Genomic DNA, 25,872 nt, shown 5'->3' with positions numbered 1-25,872 from the left:
ATTTCTCTCAAGGGATAATTGGCAGGTCAGCTTTTTTGAACGATGTTCCTAAACTCTGAAACTCAATGCCTAAAACTATAAAGGATGTAGTCTTAGTTGACACTTCTAAATGCCATCTCAAAATCCATATAGCTTTGTTTTTAACTAACATCTTTGTCTTTTATTTTTATACTTGCATTTTATTCTGTTGTAAAGCACTTCAAACTACATCATTTGTATGAAAAATGTGCTATAAATATGTTGTTATTAAACTTTGCTGGAACCAATTGAGCAACTTGGTTTATAAGGTGAAGTGGTAACAAAATGCACAAGGGGGGGGGGTTGAGACAGATAATGAATTGGCCATGACCGAATGGCAGAGCAGAGACAGTGGGCCATATGGCCTTATTCTGCTTGTGTGTCTCATGGTCTTGTGTTTTGTCAAATAATCAGGAAAAAATTGAGAGGATGGTTGAGAGATGAGATGCTATACAAAAAAGTACGTTTTTCAGCTACTACTACGGACTTGAATGCAGATGGAATCTGAATCTAAGTGTTGGCTGACTTAGAAAAGGAGTTTAGACATTTGCCAAAGGGATGCCTGATTCTAATTTTCCCTCTAGTTTTTTTTAGTAGGGGAGGGTGCTATGATAGTGGAAGCAGCTCAATGCAAGCTATGTAGATTTTTGCAATATTGATGGGTTATATTCCTTAAGCGCAAACCTATTTCAACCCTCATTCTCTGAAGCACTGATGCACGTGTCATGTATTGTGAGCAACTACTCAAAGATGGAAGCTGTGGTTCAGCTAATGCTCAGTGTCACAGCCAGAAGGTTGCAAGTGTCTAATAAGTCAGTATTTGCTAATATTCCTCAAACATGGATTGACCTTCATTTGAACAACACAGAGACCAAGACAATAGAGATTGAATTTGAAGAAGCTAAAGTATTCAAAGCTATAGTGATGAACAAAGTTTCAGGTTACTGTCAATGGGTTAATTTGTTTCCAGTAGGTTAGTCAGTTGCCTGGAAGTACAACAAATCCAGTTTCTCTTTACAAGTGGGTGTTTTGGTAGAGTTGGAAAGTCAAATATTCTACTCTAATTGGCAAAAGAACCATTATTGGAATTAGTGAGAGGCTTCATTTGCCTGTCATGGAGGGACCACTTTGGAATGAGGAAGGCACGAGGGATTTTAAAGCAATTGTGAAGTTGAGCACAGTAATATCAAGTGAAAGGTGAAACGTGTATAGACAGAGCACTTGGGTGTAATCCGTCACAGTAATCCAGGCTTGACTGAAAGAAAAGAACTTGTGATACAGCTGCTGCCCTAGTCATTGTTCTGGCATGGGAGACTGGGAGAAACAAATGGAACTTTAAGTAGGTTAGGACAGGGGTCCCCAACCTTTTTTGCACTGCGGACCGGTTTAATATTGACGATATTCTTGCGGACCAGCCAACTGGGGGGGGGGGGGAGGGTTGCCAACGGACAAGGGTAGCAGTCAAATACGTTGTGTTTACCCCAGAAAGACTACAATGACCATGAAACCTTGCGTGGGCACCAGTACGCATGCGTGTACCTGCTGATTTTTTTTTCTCCTGCAAATCGTTTTTGGTGATTCTGTTCTGGGGGGGGGGCGGGGTGATGTTAATCACGACTGGAATATAGGTGATAAGTGGCTAATACACTCAATTTCGTTTCTAAAAGGGTTTATCTAACGAATTTAATATTAAACACACAGCACATATTTTCCTCGCATGAATATAGTGATAAGTCAATTATCAGGGGAGGACTGGGGAGCTTGAAATAAGTGTTGATGAACTTCCAGTATAAGTGGCAGAAGCAGGTTCGATATTATCATTTAAAGAAAAATTGGATAGGTATATGGACAGAAAAGGAATGGAGGCTTATGGGCTGAGTGCAGGTTGGTGGGACTAGGTGAGAGTAGCGTTTGGCACGGACTGGAAGGGCAGAGATGGCCTGTTTCTGTGCTGTAATTGTTATATGGTTATATAAGTAAGTCAATAGCATCATAACATTTTAAGTAATGTTTGGATATTAAACCCACAGCACATATTTTCCTCGAATGAACATATAAAATCATTGCAACACACCAATATCGCTGAATCAATGGGAGCCCTGGGCTTGTTTCCCTGCAACAAGACGGTCCTATCGAGGGGTGACGGGAGACAGCGATACTCAAAGGGGGTTCCTTATGTCCAGTCTATTCTGCAATTTAGTTTTTGTTGCATTCATTGCAGAAAACTCTGCTTCGCAGAAAAAGGTTGGAAATGGAAGCAACGTTTTCAGTGCTTTTGTGGCTATCTCAGGATATTTAGCCTTGACTTTGATCCAGAATGCTGGTAGAGATGTTATGTCAAACATACTTTTCTGCCCGCCGACATTTGCAAGCTTGAGGAGTTGATCTCCATCCTGCGCTGACATGGATGACGCGCGGGTAATGACCTTGCGTGCGTTCAAGCTCAACAGTGGATGTGACAGGGAATGAAGAAAGGTGCAGCTGACTCGTATCGCCAAATCATATCGTTTCCTCGCGGCCCGGTGGCACGTGCTTTGCGGCCCGGTACCAGTCCGCAGCCTGGTGGTTGGGGACCACTGGGTTAGGAAGACCTACAAAGTAGTTCGGGGAATTCAAAGGCTTCTAATTTTATTTGAGAAGTCCACAGATGCAGAAAAATTAGCTGAGAAATTAGTCATGTAATGATGATGGAAAATTGAAGCAAGCTTTTGGAGAAAACCTCAAATGTTACAATTTTGCCAGTAGCTGGGCAATTCTTGAGCAGAGCTACAATTTGGCCTTGTGCTTGGAGCATTGGCTGCAATCCTTCCACACTGCCAGGTTGGTCTCCTAATACTGTTCAATGGGGCAATTAAATTAAAGTGACATTGCAGACAGTCTGGTGTTTAGAAATAGCAGCAAATCTGTCCCTCTAAGATCAGAGGGGACCTCAGCAAGACGAGGTGGTTGGGGGGAGTGTGAGCAAAGAACCTGCTGAGCATATTATATGGAATAATCATGTCTTTTACTTGGTCAAGGTAAAAAGTTAAAGGAACAGTCAAGTGAAAATTTGAGCCGGATTGATTAGAGAGACTTGGTCAGTGTTCAAGTTGGAAGTTCATTGTCTGAGGGTGTGTCTGGGGAAATGGTTTGCTACATAGTAAGTCACATGGTAGTTATTGGGAAATGCGTGTAAATTGTCTTCTATTTGAGTATCTGGTGTTTTCATTGTGCTTGTAATTACTAAAGCAATTTTTTAAAATTTCAAACTTCTCTGTATTACTTAGAATATTTGGTGGAGCTTCGAGAATACGGGCCTATTTATTTCTCCTGGTCTGAAGTGGAAGAACAACTAAACAAACCCCTCAGTGGGGCATCAAATTGCATTGGCAGCTGCTGTGTAGCCCTGGAAGAACTGTCAGAGGGCATGTCTGAAGACTTCCTTCCTGTACTTCGCGAATATATCCTCTATGTAGAATCAATGAAAGTAAGAGATCCCTTTTACTCCACTAGGGCTATTTTTGAGCTTTGCATAGTGCATCTACTGTTTGATAGTTGAAGTACACGTTTTCTCAAATGGGGTAGATGTAATATTTGGAAATTCCATTGCTACAACCTTAGCCAAGTCTAAATCTTCAGGAGTGTTCTTCTTGAAAGTCTTTCCAATTTCTTTTTGATATTCTTTTAAATTTAAGAGTATCCATTCCAATTAAATGTTAACATTTTTAAAATTACTGTCATCTGCTTGAAAACTCAACAACTGACAATTGTTTTCATGCCCCATCTCAATAAACCTTTTTTCCTCTCTAATATCCTGAAAATCTATCAATAATCAAGCCTCGGCGATCCTCAAGATTTTCAAATATTTTGCATTGATGGGTTCTAAATGACTGGTACTTGTTTCTGTGGATATAGCTTGTTCTACACTGCTGGGAGAATGCCTTGCTGGCATTTAGCTTGTAGAGCTTTTTAACAATCATGCATAGTCTATGAAGTTATCTCTTTTTTTTTCCAGAGATTAGATGCTTAACCTACTTGATCTCTCATTTTTGACAAATCTACCATCCCAGGAACTCATCTAATCTTTGCAGCATTGCTATGATCGTAAGAGTAAGATTCCATTAGTAGAGCAGTCTTGGTAATTGACACTGGAATATCAGATTTTCTAGATTATTGGATGTTATTAACAATGCACATTTTTAAATTCCCTTTCCCAGATGATGCCCATTAGCAAAATATTTTCCAGAAAATCCTGGGTTTAAAATGGGCGTGGGAACTGGGCCCTGGTGATCTTAAAGCATGCATGGAAAATAAGCCAGTGAGTTTGAAAGGAATGTGAGGAGACAGCTTTGTGTAAGATGCTGAATGAATTGGATACCAAATTATTAATTTCACTGTAAATCCTTCATTTAAGTGAGAAGTCATAAAACTGTACAGAAAGTTTGAGGCTAGGCAATAAACAAGTCTAATGTGCTTGTAGCAAAGGAATGGAAGATGCCTAGAATTTGCAGTGGGGGGTGCTGGGACAAATGTGCAGTATATATGATGTAACATGTATTTCACGTGAGAAATGTTTTCTCATGGTTGTCTTTTGAATCCACATTTTAAGTGGTTGTCGGCAGCTGTGGTTTACTCTTGAGGTATATTTGGAAATTGAAGTGCACTTTGTATGATGTGTTTTGCATGTTGCTCTTCCTGAGATTTAATATTTCAGTGCAGATTCTGATTCAGCATCTATGCCAGCTGACTTGTTAATATTTGTCTAGTGAGTGCTTTATTTGCATGTGCCAGGATTGTTTTAGAAGTGAAAATGAATTGTACTAACTGATTACTGTCTGGTAACACAACTTTTGAAGATTAGCACAGCTGTCAGTTAAATTACAGATAATATGGTGTTCGTCTGTTATTTTTTTCAGAATGTGCTGAGAAAAAGGGATCAAGTGCAAGCAGAATATGAAGCTAAACTGGAAACTGCTGTTTACAAGAAAGAAGAAAAACAAGCAGTGAGTACTGTTTCACTATTAAGTTAAATTGTAACACAGGCTTTTCAACCTACAGATCTTGTAGTACAATGAGACAGACAAGTGGAGAGCTGTTTGAAGACCTTTTATTTCTCTAGTCTGGGTTAGGATTCGTTCACGCTGTTCAGTGTGTCCCCCTCTGTCAGTTAGAGGAATCCATTTCAAATGAGCCTAGGTTCATGGCCCCAAAGTGTTTAAGCACACAAACTTTTCTGGGACTTTGTTCATTGTTCTCGTGAAGTAAAAGCAAAAAAAACTGCTAGTGAGCGGCTGTCCTTCTGATATGAGACAAGAATTGAACATGCAGCCATTTTGAGATGGTTCTGCTATTCACTAAGATTGTAGCTAATATGTACTGTATTTTCCCAGTATCAAATTGTTTTGAAAGTTTCAATGGCACCAGCCTCCATTTTGAGCACAATTTTCTCAATGGAGCTTCCTGGCATTGCTGTTGTGTGCCTTGGCTGAGTGCTCAAGAGGCAAAGGTACTTTGAGCAAAATTCAATTTGATCTGTTATCCTAATGTTTGACTTTGACAACTGTATATAAAATTAACAATTTTGTAAGTGCTAGAAATTGAATTTGTTCTTAAGGCATTGCAATGTTTGCATTGTTTTAAAGTTTGTATACCCTGTTGATGGGTGGGTTCTCTGAATCAGTTGGTAGTGCAGCCTTTCAATGGATGGCAAAATTTGAACTAGTGCATCAGATTTTTCTTTTTTTTTTACTACCTAGAAATGAAAAATCTGGCTGTATAGCCAGGTACCTTCATTTCTGTCATTCTTGAGTTTTAAAAAAAAACTGGACTTCTATTTGGCTCTTTTGAATAGGCTAAGATTGGAAGATTAAGACTACTGTCACTGGACAAAATTTTTCTCAATTTTAAAGAAGGGTTGACTTAGAGCTTCAGCTCTGAACAACCTTCAGCTCTGGAACCTTTTTATTATTCTTGGCAAACGGTGCTCTGCCTTGAATATGCTTATTTCTTCTATCTTAAACTTTTGAGGATGTTGAAATTTTCCATTTAATAAGATGAGCTTGGATCAAAGTAAAATTTACTATCAAAGTACATGTATGTCACCATATACAACCCTGAGATTCATTTTCTTGTGGGCTTACTCAACAAATCTATAGAATCGTAACTGTAATAGAATCAATGAAAGACTGCCCAATTAGGGTGTTCAACCAGAGTGCAGAAGACAACAAACTGCAAATGGAAATGTAAATAAATTGCAAGAAGTTACAAGAACATGAGATGAAGTCATTGAAAGTGAATCTGTTGGTTGTGGGAACATTTCAATGATGGGGCAAGTGAAGTTGAGTGAAATTATCCTTTTTGTTCAAGAGCCTGATGGTTGAGAGGTCATAACTGTTCTTGAACCTGGTGGTGTGAGTCCTGAGGCGCTTGCCCTGCCTTCCTGATGACTGCAGTGAGAAGAGAGCATGGAGTGGATGGTGGGGATCCCTGATGATGGATGTTGCTTTCCTATGAAGTTTCATGTAGGGAGGTTGGGAGGGCTTTACTTGTGATGGTCTGGACCCAAAACTCCAAATCCAGTACTTTTCATAGGATTTTCTGTTCAAGGGCATTGGTGTTTCCATACCAGGCTGTGATGCAGTCAATCAATGTACTCTCCATGACACATCTGTAGAAGTTTGTCAGAGTTTTATTTGCATGTGCCAAGATTGTTTTAGAAGTGAAAATGAATTGCACTAACTGGTTACTGTCTGGTAACACAACTTTTGAAGATTAGCACAGCTGTCAGTTAAATTACAGAAAACATTGTCTTCAAGTCTATTATTAATAAGATCCTCTAAGATAGTATCACTTGGGATCAGCTAACCCTCACTACCTCTGATCCTCTGGTGAGGACTAGCTCATGAACTTCTGGTTTCCATCTCTTGAAGCCTATGATCAGTTCCTCTGTTTTACTGACATTGGATGAGAGGTGGTTGTTGTGGCACCACTCGGCCAGATTTTCAATCTCCTTCTATACGCTGATTTATCACCACCTTTGATTAGGACAATGACAGTGGTGTCATCAGCAGACTTGAATGTGGCATTGAAGCTGTGCTTAGCCACACAATCATATTGTAAAGTGAGTAGAGCAGAGAGCTAAGCACACAGTCTTATGGTGCATCTTTGCTGATGGAGATCGTGGAAGAGATGTTGCCAATCTGAACTGACTAGGGTCTACAAGTAAGGAAGTCCAAGATCCAGTTGCACAAGCAGGTATGAGACCAAGGTCGAAGAGTTTATTAATTAGTTTTGAGGGGATGATGGTTTTGAATGCTGAGCTGTAGTCGATAAAGAACATCCTGATGTATGCGCCTTTGGCTCTGGAACATCTGGCAATGAGATGGCATCTGCTGTAGGTCTGTTTTTGTTGTAGGCAAATTGGAGTGGATCCAAGTTGCCTCTTGGGCAGAAGCTGATATGTTTAATCACCATCCTCTCGAAACACTTCACTGTGGATGTAAGTGCAACTGGACGATAGTCATTGAGGCAGGCCACCACAGTCTTGGGCACTGGTATAATTGAAGCCTGCTTGAAGTAGGTGGGTGCCACTCACTGCCAAAGCACGAGGTTAAAGATCTGTGAAAACATGAACCAGCTGAGCAGCACAGGTTTTTTTGTATGTGACCAGGTACTCCCTCTGGTCCAGATGCTTTCCAAGGGTACACCCTCCTGACGGCAGCCTGCGCTTTGGCTTCAGAGATTGAAGTCATAGAATCATCAGGGGATACGGGAGTTCATGATGGTCCTCTGTAGTCTGGTCAAAGCGAGCATTGAGTTTATCTGGAAGTGAAGCCTTGCTGTCTCCCATGTTGCTTGGTTTAACTTTAAAAGGTGATAGCAGTCAAGCCCTGCTACAGCTGTTGAGCATCCCTAGTTGATTCAAGTTTGGTACGGAATTTCCACTTCGTTGTTGCGATGCTTTCCAGAGATAGTTGTAACTCTCTGTCTCGAGACTTCAAACAAGCCTGGTTTAAGTCTCTAACTATGATTTGAAATGCGTAGGATGGACTGTTTCTTGTTTGGAGACTACATCACGGATTGTCGCGGGTGCATGGTTATAGTCAGCTGTTGATGGTATGTACATTGTGGTCAGGATTACTGAGAACTTCCTAGGTAAATAAAACAGACGGCATTTGACCGTTAGATGTTCAAGGTTGGGGGAACACGAGCTTGACAAAACCGCCACATTGGAGCACCAACGAGCTTATCATAACACACAGACACCTCCTCCTTTTGCCTTTTCTGAATCTGTGGTTTGGCCCATTCTGCAGACCGAGAATCCTTCTGGTTTGTTCACTGTGTCTGGTGAACCTAAAGAAAGTCACATTCCAATTAAGCATGCAGTTGAGCGGTTTCTCAGTTGCTTCTGATACAGCAATCTTGCCCTAGGGTCCTCAATTTTGTTCTCCATCAACAGTACATTTGCCAACAAGGTGCTGGGTGGAGGGGGTGTTATCCTTGTGTTTCAGCCTGGCTTGGAGTCGTCCTCTTCTGCCTTGCTTTCAGCTATGCTGATAAACCTTAAGGTTGCTGTACTTGACTAGTCTGCTGGGTACTTCAGTTGTTTGTGAGATCTGATGACCATTGGAGTTGATTTAAAAGTCCATTGCTTAGCAAGAAATTACGTGTTGCAGATTGCAGTGAAAGTCATTCTGAAATGGTATATTTAAAAGAATTTTTGGAATTTCCTGCGGCCCACAAAAAACATAGCTGATGATTGCCAGTAACATTTGTTTCTATATTGTGTCCTAATTCACTTAGCTTTTCTATTAAAGATTAATGTGTACACTTGAGCCTTTTTAAATATATCCTTTGGGGTGTCAGGTACTTTATTGATAATAAATGACCTTTGAAGTATAGATATTGTAGGGTGGGAAGCATAACCAAGTTGCCTATAGTGAATTCTCTCAGAAGATGATTTTAAGGTAAATGTGCATTACATTAATCTTAGGGGTCTGAGGTCTTTGTGACAATGTAACGGTCTCAGTATTGCACTAGTTTTGACCTTGGGGTATTGTGCTTGTACATCTTGTTAAGGCTGTCATATGTCAAAACACTTGTCTGTTCAAGTTGGAGAGTTCCTTTATTTGACTTTGCCAGGGCTAAATTGGAAAATTGTGAATGCCATTTGGTAAACATGTGTTTCCCAGAGATAAAATTCTAGCTGACTAGTTGTCTAGTTAGTGTAACGCTATTACAGTGCCAGCGACCCGGGTTCAATTTTGCAGCTGTCTGTAAGGATACAGGTTGTACGTTCTCCTGATTGCTGGGTTTCTTCTGAGTGCTCCAGTTTCTTTCCACATTCTAAGGATACAGTTTTTGGGTTACTAAGCATGTTGGTGTTGGCGCCAAAGCATGGTGACGTTATGGGCATTCCCCAGTACATTGACTCAAATGACGCATTTCACTGTGCTTCAATGTATATGTAACAAATAATGCTGATCTATTTTCGTTCAAGCAAGTTGTTTTCTTGGGTACTGTCAACTTGAATGAAGGGTTTGAATTTGAAGACCTGAGCTATTGTCTATATCAGCGGTCCCCAACCACCGGGCGACAAAGCATGTGCTACCGGGCGGTGAGGAAACGATATGAGTCAGCTGCACCTTTCCTCATTCCCTGTCACGCCCTGTTGAACATGAACATAGGGCTGCCAACTGTCCCCTAACTGCCAGGACATCCTGTATATTGAGCTAAATTGGTTTGTCCCATACGGGACCACCCTTGTCCCGTATTTCCCCGCTAAGGTAGAGCGTTCCTATGAAACCTTTCGTGCCGAAATGGCGTGAAGCGAAGAAGCAATTACCATTAATCTATATGGGAAAAATTTTTGAGTGTTCACAGACCCAAAAAATAACCTACCAAATCATACCAAATAACACACAAAACCTAAAATAACTCTAACATATAGTAAAAGCAGGAATGATATGATAAATACACAGCCTATATAAAGTAGAAATAATGTATGTACAGTGTAGATTCAAAGATTCAAAAAACTTTTTTGTCATTCTAACCATACATCTGCTCTGCAGGGCAGAAAGAGACAGCGTTTCTCGGGCAGTGCAATCATAACATAACAAACGCAACACTAAATAATAAACATAACAATAAATAGTAAAACACAACAGCCACATGTCAGTTAAAATCAGTTATAAGTGTCCAGTGCAAGTTAAAAGTGTCCAAAGCAGAGTCAAGTGGAGCAGCTATTTAGCACTCTGACTGCCTGTGGGAGGAAGCTGTTTAGTAGCCTTGTGGTTTTAGTTTTGATGTTCCTGTAACGTTTGCCTCATGGCAGAAGAACAAACAGTTCATGGAGAAGGTGTGAGGGGTCTTTAATGATGTACCGTGTCTTCTGGAGGCATCGACTCTGAAAGAGGTCTTGGACAGAAGGTAGGGAGACCCCAAAAACCTTCTCTGCTCCCCTAACCACCCTCTGCAAGGCTTTTTTGTCGACAGCACTGCAGCTGGAGTACCAGGTCAGCACACTCTCAACCACGCCTCTGTAGAATGTAGTGAAGATGTTTAGTGGGGAGTGATGCTTGTTTAAGCTTCCTCAGAAAGTGCAATCTCTGCTGGGCCCGTTTCACAATCCCAGTGGTGTTCCTGGACCAGGCGAGATTGTCTGAGATCTGCACCCCAAGGAACTTGATGTTTTCCACTCTCTCCACTGTGGAGCCGCTGGTGCTGAGGGGTGTGTGCTCAGGTTGAGACCGTCTGAAATCGACGATCATCTCCTTGGTTTTGGTGACATTAAGCATCAAGTTGTTATCCCTGCACCAGCTCGCTAGGTGTTTGACCTCCTCCCTGTACATTGTTTCATCATTTTTGCTGATGAGCCCCACCACTGTGGTATCATCTGCAAATTTAATGATCAGGTTCTCCTTGAATCTGGCTGCACAGTCATGTGTTAGCAGTGAAAACAGCAATGGGCTAAGCACACAGCCTTGTGGGGATCCAGTGCTCAGTGTGATGGAGTCAGAGATGTTCCTGCCAACATGGACTGACTGTGGTCTCTCTGTCAAGAAATCCAGAATCCAGCGACACATGGCAGTGCTAAGGCCAAGCAGCGACAGTTTCTCCACTAGTCTCTGCAGGATGATGGTATTGGATGCTGAACTGAAATCAATGTACAGGATTCTGGCATAAGTGTCTTTGTTGTCCAAGTGAGAGAGAACTGTGTGCAGTCTGGTGGATATTACGTCCTTCGTAGAGCGATTTGGACGATAAGCAAACTGTAGAGGATCCAGTGATGAGGGGAGGCTGGCTGTGATATGAGGCTAGACAAGCCGTTCAAAACATTTCATCACTATGGGGGTCAGGGCAACGGGTCGGTAATCATTCAGACAGGCTACAACTGATTTCTTTGCTACAGGGATGATTGTGGAGGTTTTGAAGCATCTGGGGACAATAGCTTGACTAAGGGAGATGTTGAAAATGTCTGCCAGGACATCTGCTAATACTTCAGCACGTTCCTTGAGCACACTTCCAGGGATGTTGTCGGGACCTCCTGCTTTTCGTGAGTTGACCCTGGCAAGGGTCCTCTGTGTTTGCTCTGGATCAGTGATTGGAGCCGACTGGTCAGATGGTAAAAAGGGACTGGCTCTCCCCCTTGCTGTGTTACGTAACCGGCAACAATGAATATTAATTGAGACAGGTTTTATAAAAACCAATCATTTATTAAACACGTATAAACGATAAGGGAAAAAAAAACAAAGGAAAACTTTAACCAGAGGTTAAACAGGTACACAGCCGTTCATCAACTCCACTCGGCTCTGGTGTTTATAGCGTTAAATGTGAAAACAGTTCTTAAAGCAATACAGTCAGATATAGTTCTTAAAGCAATAACTTCAAAAGTCCAACAGTTTTACGCATTCAATTGGGAGAAACTTCTCTGGAGAAGGATTTCTTCACAGATTTCTTTACTGCTGGTTCTGTCCACAGGATTCCCGATGCCGAAAATAAACAGTTTAAATGGACTGACTTTAAATTCCTTTAGAGAGAGAGAACCTTTTTGCATGAACTGATTGCCCTGTTGCAAGAGTTATCTCAATGCAGGTTCTCTTCAACGAAGACTCAATAAGATCGATCCTTTATTAAACTGCCAACCGATGCCGACTTCTCTCGATCCTTCACTTCGATGAATTCTTCACTCTCCCTTCAAAACTGTCGGAATTGAGTAGTTTGGCACTTCCAGCCACAAATTTCCAGTTCAATAATACAATATCTTGTAAGAGAACGCACCTTCCGTTTTAAAAATGAAACTGCGTCACAAAAACAAACACGTAACAGAAACAGAGGCACAACACGTTCTACCCGGAAATCTACAAACTCAAAAACCCACTGCGTCACCTGAGTCGACCCTTATATAGTCACGGGGCACATGTCATCACGTGACCTCACATCGGCGGGAAAATCACATCAGGTGATCTCTAAAAGACCATTACATCATTCTCACCCAAAAAGACTTCCTTGAGAATGTAACAGCTTTAGTGTTTGATGCTTCGAAGTGGGCAAAGAAATTGTTAAGCCTGTCTGGTAGAGAGCTGTTTCATCATCAGTTTTCTGCCTGATCTTGTAATCTGTCAGAGCTTTAGTTCCCTGCCACATCCGTCTGGTGTCACCTGTGTCACAGAAGTGTCCATGTATTTTGACCGCGTAGGCCCTTTTCGCTTTCCTGATCCCTAGTGAGAGCGCAGACCTGGCTGAGCGAAGCGCACTCCTGTCCCCCGATCTGTAGGCTGTGTCACGGGCCTTCAGTAGTGAACGCACCTCTGTTGTCATCCGTAGCTTTTTATAACCACGTGCGGTGAAGGTTTTCATCACAGTGACATCCTCCGTACATTTGGCTATGTAGCTCATTACTGCCTCCGCATACTCCTCAATGTCTGTATGGTCGTCATAGGAGGCTGCTGTTTTGAATATGTCCCAGTCTGGGTGTAAGAAAACAGTCTTGTAGTGCTGAGGCTCCTCCTTTTGGCCAGACCCTTATCTCTCTTTTCTCTGCTCTCACACGTTTAAGCAGTGGTTTATATACTGGTGTTAACATGACAGATATGTGGTCAGAGTAGCCAAGATGGGGGCGGGGGGCTGTTTTGTTGGGGGAAGATTAAGCCAAAACTGATCTGTGGGGGAAAAAAAACCGGCACGTCATATATGAGCACTTCACTCATGCGCACACAGGTGCCCGCGCAAGGCTTCATGGTCATGGTAGTCTTTCTTGGGGTAAGCACAAGTGTCCCGTCAACACACATAAAAAAAAGTGCTGGTGAATGCAGCAGGCCAGGCAGCATCTATAGAAAGAGGTACAGTCGACGTTTTATAATATGATAATTTATAATATGATAAGTTTTAATCTACAATTTGAGGGGGGAGAAGGGAAACTTGGAAGTGTCAGTATTACAGTTGAACAAAGGGAACTATGGTGCTATGAGGGAGGAGCTGGCCAAAGTTCAATGGAACAATACCCTAGCAGGGATGACAGTGGAACACCAATGGCAAGTGTTTCTGGGAATAATGTGGAAGGTGCAGGATCAGTTCGTTCCAAAGAGGAAGAGAGATCCTAAGGGGAGGCCGTGACTGACAAGGGAAGTAATGGACAGTATAAAAATAAAAGAGAAGAAGTATAACATAGCAAAGACGAGTGGGAAGCCGGAGGATTGGGAAACTTTTAAAGAGTAACAGAAGCTAACTAAAAAGGCAATGCGCGGAGAAAAAATGAGGTACGAAGGTAAACTAGCCAAGAATATAAAGGAGGATAGTAAAAGCTTCTTTAGGTATGTGAAAAGGAAAAAAATTAGTTAAGACCAAAATTAGGCCCTTGAAGACAGAAGCGGGTGAATTTATTATGGGGAACAAGGAAATGGCAGACAAGTTGAACAGGTACTTTGGATCTGTCTTCACTAGGGAAGACACAAGCAATCTCCCAGATGTAATAGTGGCCAAAGGACCTAGGTTAATGAATGAATTGAAGGAAATTGGATTCTGCAGGGAGCGCTCATGGAGTGAGGTCGTCTCTGGCTTCGCTCCATTCCTGTTATCCTTGACCTATGATTTCCTTGATCTAATTAATTTTATCCACACCAGAAGGTTTATTCTATCTTACTGATTCATTGATTTTACTGAATTCTTCGTTAATTGCAACTCTGAAGTTTAAAGAAATAAGTACAAGATCCAAAGCCAAAGATGGGAAAGGCTCCGACGGGATCGGAGGAAAAAAGAGAGGTGATTCCAAACAAACCAAATTAACTTACGAGGTTATAATGAAGTGTCTGGAGGAAAAGCTCGAGGAACATCGGCGAAAATTATCCGGAAGTTTATCTGCTCAACTTGAACAACATCGCCAAAGCCTTAATGAAGACTTAAAATCAATCACGGAATCTTTGAAATCTCTGGATTGTGAAGTTCAAAAACATGGAGGTAAAATTTCTGAACTGGATACTAAGTCTCAGAAGACGGATTCAAAAGTTGAGAACTTAGAGAAGAATTAAGCTTCGACTACTAAGCAGCTGCAACACCTTAAATCCAAAGTTATCGATCTTGAAAATTGATCGAGAAGACAAAACTTACGCTTATTTGGCTTACCCAAGGATGTTGAGACTGGAGACCCTGCAATATTCTTTGCTCAACTTTTAAAGGATACGTTCAGTTCAGTTTTTCCCAACGACCCTCCATTACTTGATCGTGCCCATCGTATACCGTGGATAAAGTCAGCATTGGCTGTATCCAAACCGAGACCAGTTATTCTTCGTTTCCATTATGTCAATGTTAAAGAACAGCTTCTCCAGGCTGCTCGTCGACAAGGGATGATCAGGTATTGCCAGCATTCCTTCAGGATAGTTCAAGATTATAGTCCTGAAGTGATGAAGGAGCGACTGACTTTTAAACCTCTAATGTCAGAATGTTAAAAAAAAATCTTAAACTGGCACTTTTGTATCCTGCACGTCTCAGAATTTCTCTTTCTGATGGATCTCGTCGTGTCTTCCATTCCATAACCGACGCTCGAAGCTTTTCGGATGACAACTACCCATCTGACACAGATATCCTTCTTTAATTAATGCCTGGTGCCTTCTGCACCAGCTTTTTTCTCTGGTGTTTTTCTTAAAAACAAACCTTCTACCACCGTACGATGAAGGTTTTTTATAAGCTCAAGATTTGTGTTTTGTGCTTACTACTATAGTTATTATTCTATAACCTATATAGAATACTTGTTTCTTATGAATAACATCATTTTCCTTTAGTTAATTTTTTCTTTAACTTTTTTTGTTATTATTACTAATGATTTGATCTGACGATCATTTTTAGTTATATGTTTTTTATTTTTGGTTTCCGTATAATTAAAATGGCGATTTGTCTTTCATTTTGCATAATCTCCTTTGTTCTTTTTGGGACGCCATGTTCCTATGTTTCTTCTCCCCATAATCCCTTTTCTTTTCTGGAAGCGATATTTTACTTATTTATAATTAACTAATCATACGTATTGATACGCAAACAACAGGAATTCTGCAGATGCTGGAAATTCAAGCAACATACATCAAAGTTGCTGGTGAACGCAGCAGGCCAGGCAGCATCAAGGAAACCTTGATGCTGCCTGGCCTGCTGCGTTCACCAGCAACTTTGATGTATGTTGATACGTATTGATACTAACTTTTTTAATTTATATATTTTAGTAATTATATTATGTAGATTATTTTACTATAGTGTTTATTTTTTATATGTATTAGTTTCCAGGGGATCATCTATATAACATATATCTTTGGAGTTGCCTCCTGCAGAAATGGGGTTAGAGCTTTCTTCAGTCTTCTCTGGTTTAGTTCGGGGTTCTTGGGGTTGGTGGGTGGGGTAGTCTCTTTCTTTCTTTAATTTTTTCTATTGGGCTGATTCAGAACTACAAAGATGTCTGCAGTGTCGAGATTTCCGGTTCCTCTCTGATCATGTATTCCTCTTCCGATTTCATGAGTTTACATTATGGTTAACCCTTTACTTACCAAAGGGTTAATCTCATTATGGTTCACATTATTAATTTTGTCTCTTGGAATACAAATGATTTAAACCATCCAATTAGACGGAAAAAGATTTTCAAAGTATTCCAAAGACTGAATGTTCATATTATTTTTGCACAAGAAACTCATGTAAGGAAAGAGGATAATCAACGCTTCTTCAAGTTTTGGAAAGAACAACAATACCATTCAAACGCTCAAGCCAAAATTAAAGGCGTTTCAATCTTTATAGATCCCTCAATTACATTTATTCATCAAGATATTATCTCAGATCCTAATGGCAGATTTTTGTTAATCACTGGGGTACTTTTTAATAAAAAGGTTGCATGGTTAATGTTTACGCTCCGAATGTGGATTATCCTGAATTTTTTAAACACTTATTCACTTCCTTTCCTAACTTAAATGAGTATATGTTGATAATGGGCGGTGATTTTATCTTATGTTTGAATCCCATGTTGGACAGATCCATCGGTAGTCTGGCTTTACCGAATAAGTCAGCTACTCTTATTAACTCTTTTATGTTTGATTCTGGGATTTCAGAAATTTGGAGATTTCTACATCCAAATGACAAAGAATTCTCTTTTTTTTTCACATGTTCATCGTTCTTATTCCCGAATTGACTTTTTTATTGACTCTCGATTAATCCCATCTGTAGTTGATTGTAATTACGACATTATCGCCATTTCAGATCATGCTCCAATGAAACTTTCTATCAAGTTAATGGATACTTCTTGTACTAATAGACAATGGCGATTTAACCCTACTTTACTTCAAGACTCGGACTTTGTCAAGTTTATAAAGGATCAGATTGATTTCTTCATTTCAACTAATACTACAGAAGAAGTTTCCAATGGAATTGTTTGGGACGCTTTTAAAGCTTATATCCGTGGTCATATTATTTCCTATTCGGCTGGTTTGAAAAGATGTGTTAAGAATGAAATACTTTTGGTTGATAAAATTAAAGAAATTGATTTTTAAAAAAATGCTATTTCTCCCAGTAAGGAGCTATCAAACACAGAGTTGAATTTCAATTGGAACATAGCTTATTATTAACATCCTCGATTGAAAATCAATTAATGAGAACTAGAAGTGATTTTTATATTCATAGTGATAAATCGGGTAAATTATTGGCTAATCAATTGAAATTTGATTTGGTTAAACGTCAAATTACTAAGATTCGTAAACACGATCATACTTTCACAGTTGATCATGTTGGGATAAACAAAACCTTTCAAGAATTTTATACCTCTCTATATCACTCGGATTTTCCTCATGATTCCGATTTCATGCATGATTTTCTAGGTAAGTTGAATTTCCTGAAATTATCACCCGAAGATTGTTTATCATTAGAAACTTTCATTACAAAAGAAGAAAGAATAACTGCAATCTCATCATTGAATTCTGGTAAAGTACCCAGTCCGGACGGGTTTACAGTGGAATTTAAAAAATTTTTTTCCTCCATTCTCTCTCCAAGGTTGTCTAGAATATTCAAAGAAGCAATCAGTTTAGGTAAATTACCACAATCGTTTTACGAAGCCTCTATTTCCTTAATCCTTAAAAAGAATAAAGATCTTACTGATTGTGCATCATACAGACCGATATCTCTTTTGAATGTAGATTCAAAAATTTTTTCAAAAATTCTAGCAACTAGGTTAGAGAAGGTGTTACCTCAAATTATATCTATGGATCAAACCGGATTTATTAAAAATCGTTATTCATCCTTTAATATTAGGAGGTTAATGAATATTGTTTATACTCCCTCACTTACTACCCCGGAATGTATTCTCATTAGATGCTGAGAAAGCCTTTGACAGAGTCGAATGGCCTTATTTATTTAATGTTCTTGAGAAATTTAATTTTAGTCTGACATTTGTATCTTGGATTAAATTGTTATATCACTCCCCGGTAGCCTCGGTTTGTACTAATAATCATAGATCTTTTTTATATGCCCAAATTTTTATATGTATTTCAATCGGTTCTAATTTTTATCCCAAAATCTTTTTTTGATAATGTAGACTCAAAAATTTCCTCATATATGTGGCAGAACAAAAATCCTAGGTTAGGTAAAAGGTATTTACAGAAACCTAAAAAGGAGGGGGGCTTGCCCTTGCGAATTTCAGATTTTATTATTGGGCAATTAATATTCGATATTTAAAATTTTGGTTACGAGATTTGGATGTATCTTTAAATCCACAGTGGGTAAATCTTGAATGTAATTCATTACAAGGGTTTTCCTTGGGTTCAGTTTTAGGAACTTCGCTTCCTTTTACTTCTTCCAAGTTGTATAAACAAATGAATAATCCAATAGTTAAGCATACTTTACGTATATGGTTTCAATTTCGAAGATTTTTTGGGTTCAATCAATTTATTTTAGCAAGTCCTATTATATCTAATTTCCTTTTTCAACCTTCCACTATGGATCAAGCTTACTTTGATTGGAAAACCAAAGGTATAATACGTTTTCGTGATTTATTTCTGGATAATTGTTTCATGTCTTTTGATCAACTTTCTAATAAATATAACTTACCCAGATCTCACTTTTTTAGATATCTACAGATTAGAAACTTTTTAATTACTGTTTCTCCTAATTTTCCACACACATATCCAATGGACACTTTGGAAAAAATTTTAGATTTAAATCTCTCTCAGAAAAGTGTTGTAGCAATTATATATAATATAATTATGAATTTATGTCCTGATGTTTCCAATAAAATTAAAGCTGACTGGGAAAGTGAACTTAACATTACTATACCGATTGAAAATTGGGAAAAAATTCTTCAATTGGTTAATTTATCCTCTATATGTGCTAAACGTGTTGATACAGTTTAAAGTAGTGCACCGGGCTCATATGTCCAAAGATAAACTATCTCGTTATTATTCTTATATTAATCCAATATGTGATAGATGTCATTCCGAGATAGCTTCTTTAACTCACATGTTTTGGTCATGTCCTTTGTTGGAAAAATATTGGAAAGATATTTTTGACATTATTTCAATGGTTTTGAATATAGATTTACAACCTCATCCAATTACTGCTATCTTTGGATTACCAATGATAGATTCAAATTATCTAACCTCTTCAGCACGTAGGATGATTGCATTTCTTACTCTAATGGCTAGAAGATCCATTTTGCTGAATTGGAAAGAGATTAACCCTCCTACGGTATTTCATTGGTTTTCACAAACTATGGTATGTTTGAATTTGGAAAAAATTAGAAGTGCGATTTATGACCCTTCCATTAGATTTGAAAAAACTTGGAGGCCATTCATTCAGCATTTTCATTTGATGTAATTTGACCATTTCCAAACTTGTTTTATTTCTCTGTGCTGTTGGTTGAGAGGAATGGAGGCGTTGACACTAAGGTTTTCTTCTTTCCCATTTTCAAGTTGTTAGTATTACCCAAGTCTTTTAGTTTAGTTGACTAATTCTGTTTAGGTTTTTTTTGGGGATGGGGTTTGTTTTTTTTTCTTTTTTTTTTCTTTTTCATGATTTTTCTTCAGTTTTTTTTTTGCTTTGTATTATTCATTATTATTCTACACGATTGGGAGCTTCGTCAATTTTTACTATTTGGTTTTACAATTACTCATTTTAAATGTAACAATGTATCTCCTACTTGTATTTTTGCTTTGTTATGTTTTCATTCTATGAAATTAATAAAAAGATAGAAAAAGGAAGAAAGGAAATTTATATTAGGCAGGAAATGGTGTTGGATAGGCTGTTGGGTCTGAAGGCTGATAAGCCCCTGGGACCTGATGGTCTGCATCCCAGGGTACTTAAGGAGGTGGCTTTAGAAATCGTGGACGCTTTGGTAATCATTTTCCAATGTTCTATAGATTCAGGATCAGTTCCTGTGGATTGGAGGGTGGCTAATGTTGTTCCTCTCTTCAAGAAGGGAGGAGGAAAGAAAACAGGGAATCATAGACCGGTTAGCCTGACGTCGGTGGTGGGAAAGATGCTGGAGTCAATTTTAAAAGATGAAATTACGACGCATCTGGATAGCAGTAACAGGATTGGTCCGAGTCAGCATGGATTTACGAAGGGAAATCGTGCTTGACTAGTCTTCTGGAATTTTTTGAGGATTTAACTATGAAAATGGACAAGGGAGAGCCAATGTATGTAGTGTACCTGGACTTACAGAAAGCCTTTGATAAAGTCCCACATAGGAGATTAGTGGGCAAAATTAGGGCACATGGTATTGGGACAGAGTACTGACATGGATTGAAAATTGGCTGGCTGACAGAAAACAGAGTAGCGATTAACGGGTCCCTTTTGGAATGGCAGGCGGTGACCAGTGGAGTACCGCAGGGTTCAGTGCTGGGACCACAACTGTTTACAATATATATTAATGATTTAGATGAGGGAATTAAAAGTAACATTAGCAAATTTGCCGATGACACAAAGCTGGGTGGCAGTGTGAAATGTGAGGAGGATGTTATGAGAATGCAGAGTGACTTGGACAGACTGGGTAAGTGGGCAGATGCATGACAGATGCAGTTTAATGTGGATAAATGTGAGGTTATCCACTTTGGTGGTAAGAACGGGAAGGCAGATTATTATCTAAATGGAGTCAAGTTAGGAAAAGGGGAAGCACAACGAGATCTAGGTGTTCTTGTACATCAGTCACTGAAAGCAAGCATGCAAGTACAGCAGGCAGTGAAGAAAGCTAATGGCATGCTGGCCTTCATAACAAGGGGAATTGAGTACAAGAGCAAAGAGGTCCTTCTGCAGCTGTACAGAGCCCTGGTGAGACCACACCTGGAGTACTGTGTGCAGTTTTGGTCTCCAAATTTGAGGAAGGACCATCTTGCTATTGAGGGAGTGCAGCGTAGGTTCACAAGCTTAATTCCCGGGATGGCGGGGCTGTCATATGTTGCAAGATTGGAGCGACTGGGCTTGTATACTCTGGAATTTAGATGGCTGAGAGGGGATCTTATTGAAACATATAAGATTATTAAGGGATTGGACATGCTGGAGGCAGGAAGCATGTTCCCGCTGATGGGTGAGTCCAGAACCAGAGGCCACAGTTTAAGTATAAGGGGTGGGCCATTTAGAACAGAGTTGAGGAAAAACTTTTCACCCAGAGAGTGGTGGATGTATGGAATGCTCTGCCCCAGAAGACTGTGGAGGCCAAGTCTCTGGATGCTTTCAAGAAAGAGATGGATAGAGCTCTTAAAGATAGCGGAATCAAAGGTTATGGGGATAAGGCAGGAACTGGATACTGATTGTGAATGATCAGCCATGATCACAGCGAATGGCTGTGTTGGCTCGAAGGGCTGAATGGCCTACTCCTGCACCTATTGTCTATTGTCTTGGGCCGGGACCCTTCGTCAGGATTTGACTGCTACTTTTATCCCTTATTTGGGAGTGAGAAAGTTGGCAACCCCAACTGTAAAAGACATGTTGAGGTGAGTTTAACCCTGCTTGAACAACCCCCCGCCACCCCGCCAGCCAGCTGGTCTGCAAGAATATTGTGAATATTAAGCTGGTCCACGGTGCAAAAAAAGTTGGGGACCCCTGGTCTATATTGATCTCCAAGCAATGGTTATTTTGGTCAGCCATTCACTAAGTGTAAACATTGTCCAGCTGTTCTATTAAATAAGGCAGGAGCATGCTTTCTGTTGAAAATGCTTGCGTTTGGAGATAAATCATCCAAGATTTTTTTTTTTTTTTGAGCCTTGTAGGAAAATAGCTATAGGTGTCTAGTTCAAAATTAATGCTTTAGTGTTCCTAATCTAGTTTTAACACTTGAGTCAGAAGACTCTTGCTGCTTGCTACTAGATATGCAATGGGTTTGGGATAAATTTGGTCATGCACTTCAAAGATTGATGCATCTTGGCATAAGTGGCAGCAAGAGTTTGGATCTGGGCAGTGAGTGTCATAATTAAGGAAAATTGACAAAGCAATATATTGGCAAGTTCTCTCATGTAGCATGGAATTACTTAATTTCTTTCCAAAATGAAGCCCATGTCTTCAGTTGGTACTACTAGCTGATCAGCATAGTTGAGTATTCTCTAAAATCATAATCTAAAGAAAGGTGTAAATTTAAAAGTTTTGGAGAAATTTCCCCATTTGGAAAGTGTATTTCTAAATCGATTCAGATGGAAAGCAATAATAAATGACTGGTACTGGGTCTGGAGCTGGTATCACCCACCCACTTTCCAAACTAAGCAAATACAAAACAAATATACAATGTTTGAATTAAACCTTGATTAGGAAGAAAGGAATTTTTGATTATTTGTAAGCTCAGCTATTCCTGTTAAACCAGTAATTTAGTCCATTTTTAAAAAAAATATTTACTGAATAAAATTTTTTTTAAATTGCCAGACTGGAAGAATCACTCAAGTGTCCATACATAATGCCCTTTTCGTAATTCCATCTGTTGAAATTTTATCAGCAATTTTATTTGGGCTTGGAATTGCTTGGCTAAAATACTCAAGGTGGGATAGTAGTGTTTGCATGTTTTTACAGTGATGGCATTGGAGGCATTGTGACTTCCTACATATTACAAAATATCCGGGTTAGTAGTTTAATTGGCCACTGTAAATTGCACATTGTCGGTGAGGTTGTGGAAGGAGTGAAAAGGATAGTTAAGAGAATCATGAAGGGATTTGATGCAGAAGAGAATAGATTACAGGGAAAGTGGGTATTGATGGGATTCATCTAGGAGTTGGTATTGTATCATGTGAGAATTCAGAGGTGTTTGAGGCTACGTCCACACTACGCCGGATAATTTTGAAAATGCCGGTTTTGAGTAAAAACGACAGGCATACACACTAAGCGTTTTTCAAAATGTCTCTGTCCACACTAACACGGATATTTGGGCGAATCTCCTCTACTGGGCACGCGCAGGACACACAGAAAACAAGCAAAGAGGAAACGATATACTTAGTGCGCATTTGTTCAGTTACAGAGTAGAAAAACTTCAAAGGAATTGCTCTTGGCTCTCGCGCAGGAGGACTTAAAACTAAAAAAAAAAAAGCAAATACTGGAGCTTATGGAGGCCACCGACAGCGAGTTCATGGACAGTATGACCCGGCTGAGGACGAACATTGAAAAACTGACTAACTCTGTTGCATTAATAAAGCACCTTGTTAAATGTATCAAAACATGTCTGCATCGGTATTATCTTGTATTTCCATACAATGTTACGTTAGGCTGTTACACATCTATTGTCAGAGAATTACTTGCATAAATAAGTAAACCACCTTCATACGAGCAAGGACAGAAAACAGGGCAAAGTGCGTATACTTATTTATTCAGTAAGCTATGGGTCAAAGTATTTGGTGAGTACACTTCTAACTCTTCTGGCTTCAGTCTCGTTGCCGTCTGTTCTGACATTGTTAGGTTATGTGGGGGGTTGCGTTCAAGAAAACAATGAAATGCCGCGCTGCGGCCATCTGTTCCGGCACGTCATGACAGCGTTTTTAAACAGTCAAAAAAGCTCACTTTACAATTTAACTCTCACGCCGTTCACACCGACTGCGCGTTATAACAACCGTACGGCAGTGCTTGCGTAGTACCAAGCAGAAGCAGAAAAAGCATTGTTGTGGTGTTGTCATGACAGTGTTTTTAAATCTCTCCGTTTACCCCGTACACACTACAACGGATATTAGGCATTTTCAGATTTATTCACTCTGGAGAGTTTCTGAAAATCTCCATTTTCGCGGGATGAAAATGCTGCTTTAGTGTGGATGGAAGGTCAAAACGAAGAGAAAAAGCTTTGTTTTCAAAATTATCCGGCGTAGTGTGGATGTAGCCATAATGTTAATCTCAGTGCATGTTTGATTTTTTGTAATCTGGGAAATGTATGCTGTTGAATATGTAAATGTCTGTATTGGGTGCTAAATGCTCAGACTTTGTATCTGTCTTCCAATTGCTTGTATTTATTATATGTTTTAATGAGGGCTTTACTAGAACTTTGTCAAGCAGAATTTGGTACTGTAGCATAGAAATGTTAGGACAATTCATAAAACTTTTTGAAGTAATCTTTAATCAGGGTCTGGAAAGGAAAGAGGCAGAAGCGTAACCTGAAATGTCGTGTTTGTGAACCAGAATGACTTAGGCAAAATGGAGCAAACTAAATTGGCAACGTGCAACAAACTGTGGAAAACACATTTTATGTCATTGAAATCCTACTTTCCAAAAAGACGGGCTTGTTTGCCAGCTGACTAGGTAGAATTGTGGTATTGAATGAGCTTAACTTTCCAGTGCAATGTGCCATATCATTAAGGAATTTGTTGTGCTGCAGTTTTCGGGTCTCTTTCACTAATGTGTTGTGTACAGACTGCATTTTGTTTTTTCTCTTTGATACTGGTGTTGACTGAGGAAATGCTTAAAGGAAGCAGCATTAAAAATTTGAAATGAAGCCAAAAGTCTCTGGTCATACAAACTGGCGCTGGGATCTTAAATTGCTGGAAGGCTTCAACAAAAGGAGTCATGTGATGATGGTGAAATGATTGGGGGAAGAGCTCTAGTTGAGATGCTTGTTGTAAGAGTCCTGATGAAGGGTCTCGACCCGAAACGTGGACTGTACTTCTTCCTATAGCTGCTGCCTGGCCTGCTGTGTTCCACCAGCATTTTGTGTGTGTTGCTTGTAAGTATAGAGTTGGATGTTCTAAAACTTGTGTAATGCAGTATATTTTGTCACCATTAGGAAAACAATCCTTCAACCATAACTACTTCTGGTGTTCTGCATTGGGCTCCCTTATGTGCCTAGTGTTGTCTTAGCAGTCTCTTTTGTACATCTGGCTGTGGTTTTTGAAATGGGTTTAAAAGGTGTTTCATTCAGTAGCAAGTCATAGAGTATCAGGCAATCCATAATGGAAAAGAATTCTTTTTAGAAGTCACAGATAACATTTGACATAAAGACAGTTTTTAAGCTGGTGTACTTGGTCTTTCTAGGATAAATCCAGTTGAAGTTGTGAATGAACTAATTCTGGATGCTGACCGTAAGCCATAGGAGCAGGTTTGTGCCATTTGGCCCATCAAGTATGCTCCACCATTTCATCACGGCTGATCCATTTTCCCTCAACCCCATTCTACTGCCTTCTCCCTGTTGCCTCCAATGCATTGACTAGTCAAGAAACTATTAACATCTGCCTTAATACACCAATGACCTGGCCTCCACAGATGTCTATGGCAATGAATTCCACAGATTCACCAACCTCTGGCTAAAGAAATTCCTCTGCATCTGTTCTGAGTAGATGTCCCTCTATTTTGAGACTGTGCCCTCTGGTCCTAGATTGCCCCACAGTAGGAAATGTCCTCCCCACATCCACTGGGGCTTTCAAGATTCAATAGGTTTCAATGAGATCCATCCCTTAGTCTTCTAACTTCTAGCGAGTACAGGCCCGGGACCATCAGATACTCCTACAGTAACTGCTTCATTCGTGGAATCATTCTCATGAACTTCCTCTGAACACTCTCCAATGTCAGCATATCTTTTCTTAGATAAGGGGCCCAAATCTGCTCTGAAAACTGGTGATACATCACCAGTGCCTTTTAAAGTGTCAGCGTAACATCCTTGCTTTTATATTTTAACTCCCTCAATTCCTTCACTGCCAGCTCAAACTGCAAGTTAAACTTTACAGAATACTGCATGAGGACTCCCAAGTCCCTTTGCACCTTGGATTTAAAATTTTTCTCCCTATTTAGAAGATGGTATATACTTTTATTCCTTCTACCGAAGTGCATGACTATACACTTCCCAGCACTGTATTGTCTGACACTACTTTGCCCATTCTCCTAATCTGTTCAAGTCCTTCTGTCTTCTCCATTTTACCTGCCTCATCACTTCATATCATCTGCGAACTTGGCCACAAAACTATGAATTCCATCATC

General features: G+C 39.8%; 1 protein-coding gene across 6 annotated transcripts in view; it reads left to right on the top strand.

Annotated features, from left to right (window-relative positions):
• Window positions 1–25,872, top strand: part of LOC134346998 (sorting nexin-30) — a 345,667-nt gene that overhangs the window by 306,228 nt on the left and 13,567 nt on the right. For all 6 annotated transcript variants that reach the window (XM_063048944.1, XM_063048941.1, XM_063048942.1 and 3 more), the window contains 2 exons: window positions 3,285–3,484; window positions 4,914–5,000. In XM_063048944.1, coding sequence (XP_062905014.1) covers window positions 3,285–3,484; window positions 4,914–5,000 — 287 coding nt within the window. The remainder of the gene's footprint in view (window positions 1–3,284; window positions 3,485–4,913; window positions 5,001–25,872) is intronic.

This window comes from Mobula hypostoma, chromosome 5, assembly GCF_963921235.1.
Source record: "Mobula hypostoma chromosome 5, sMobHyp1.1, whole genome shotgun sequence".
Taxonomy (NCBI): Eukaryota; Metazoa; Chordata; class Chondrichthyes; order Myliobatiformes; family Myliobatidae; genus Mobula; species Mobula hypostoma.
This window is presented reverse-complemented; position numbering and strand designations above follow the sequence as displayed.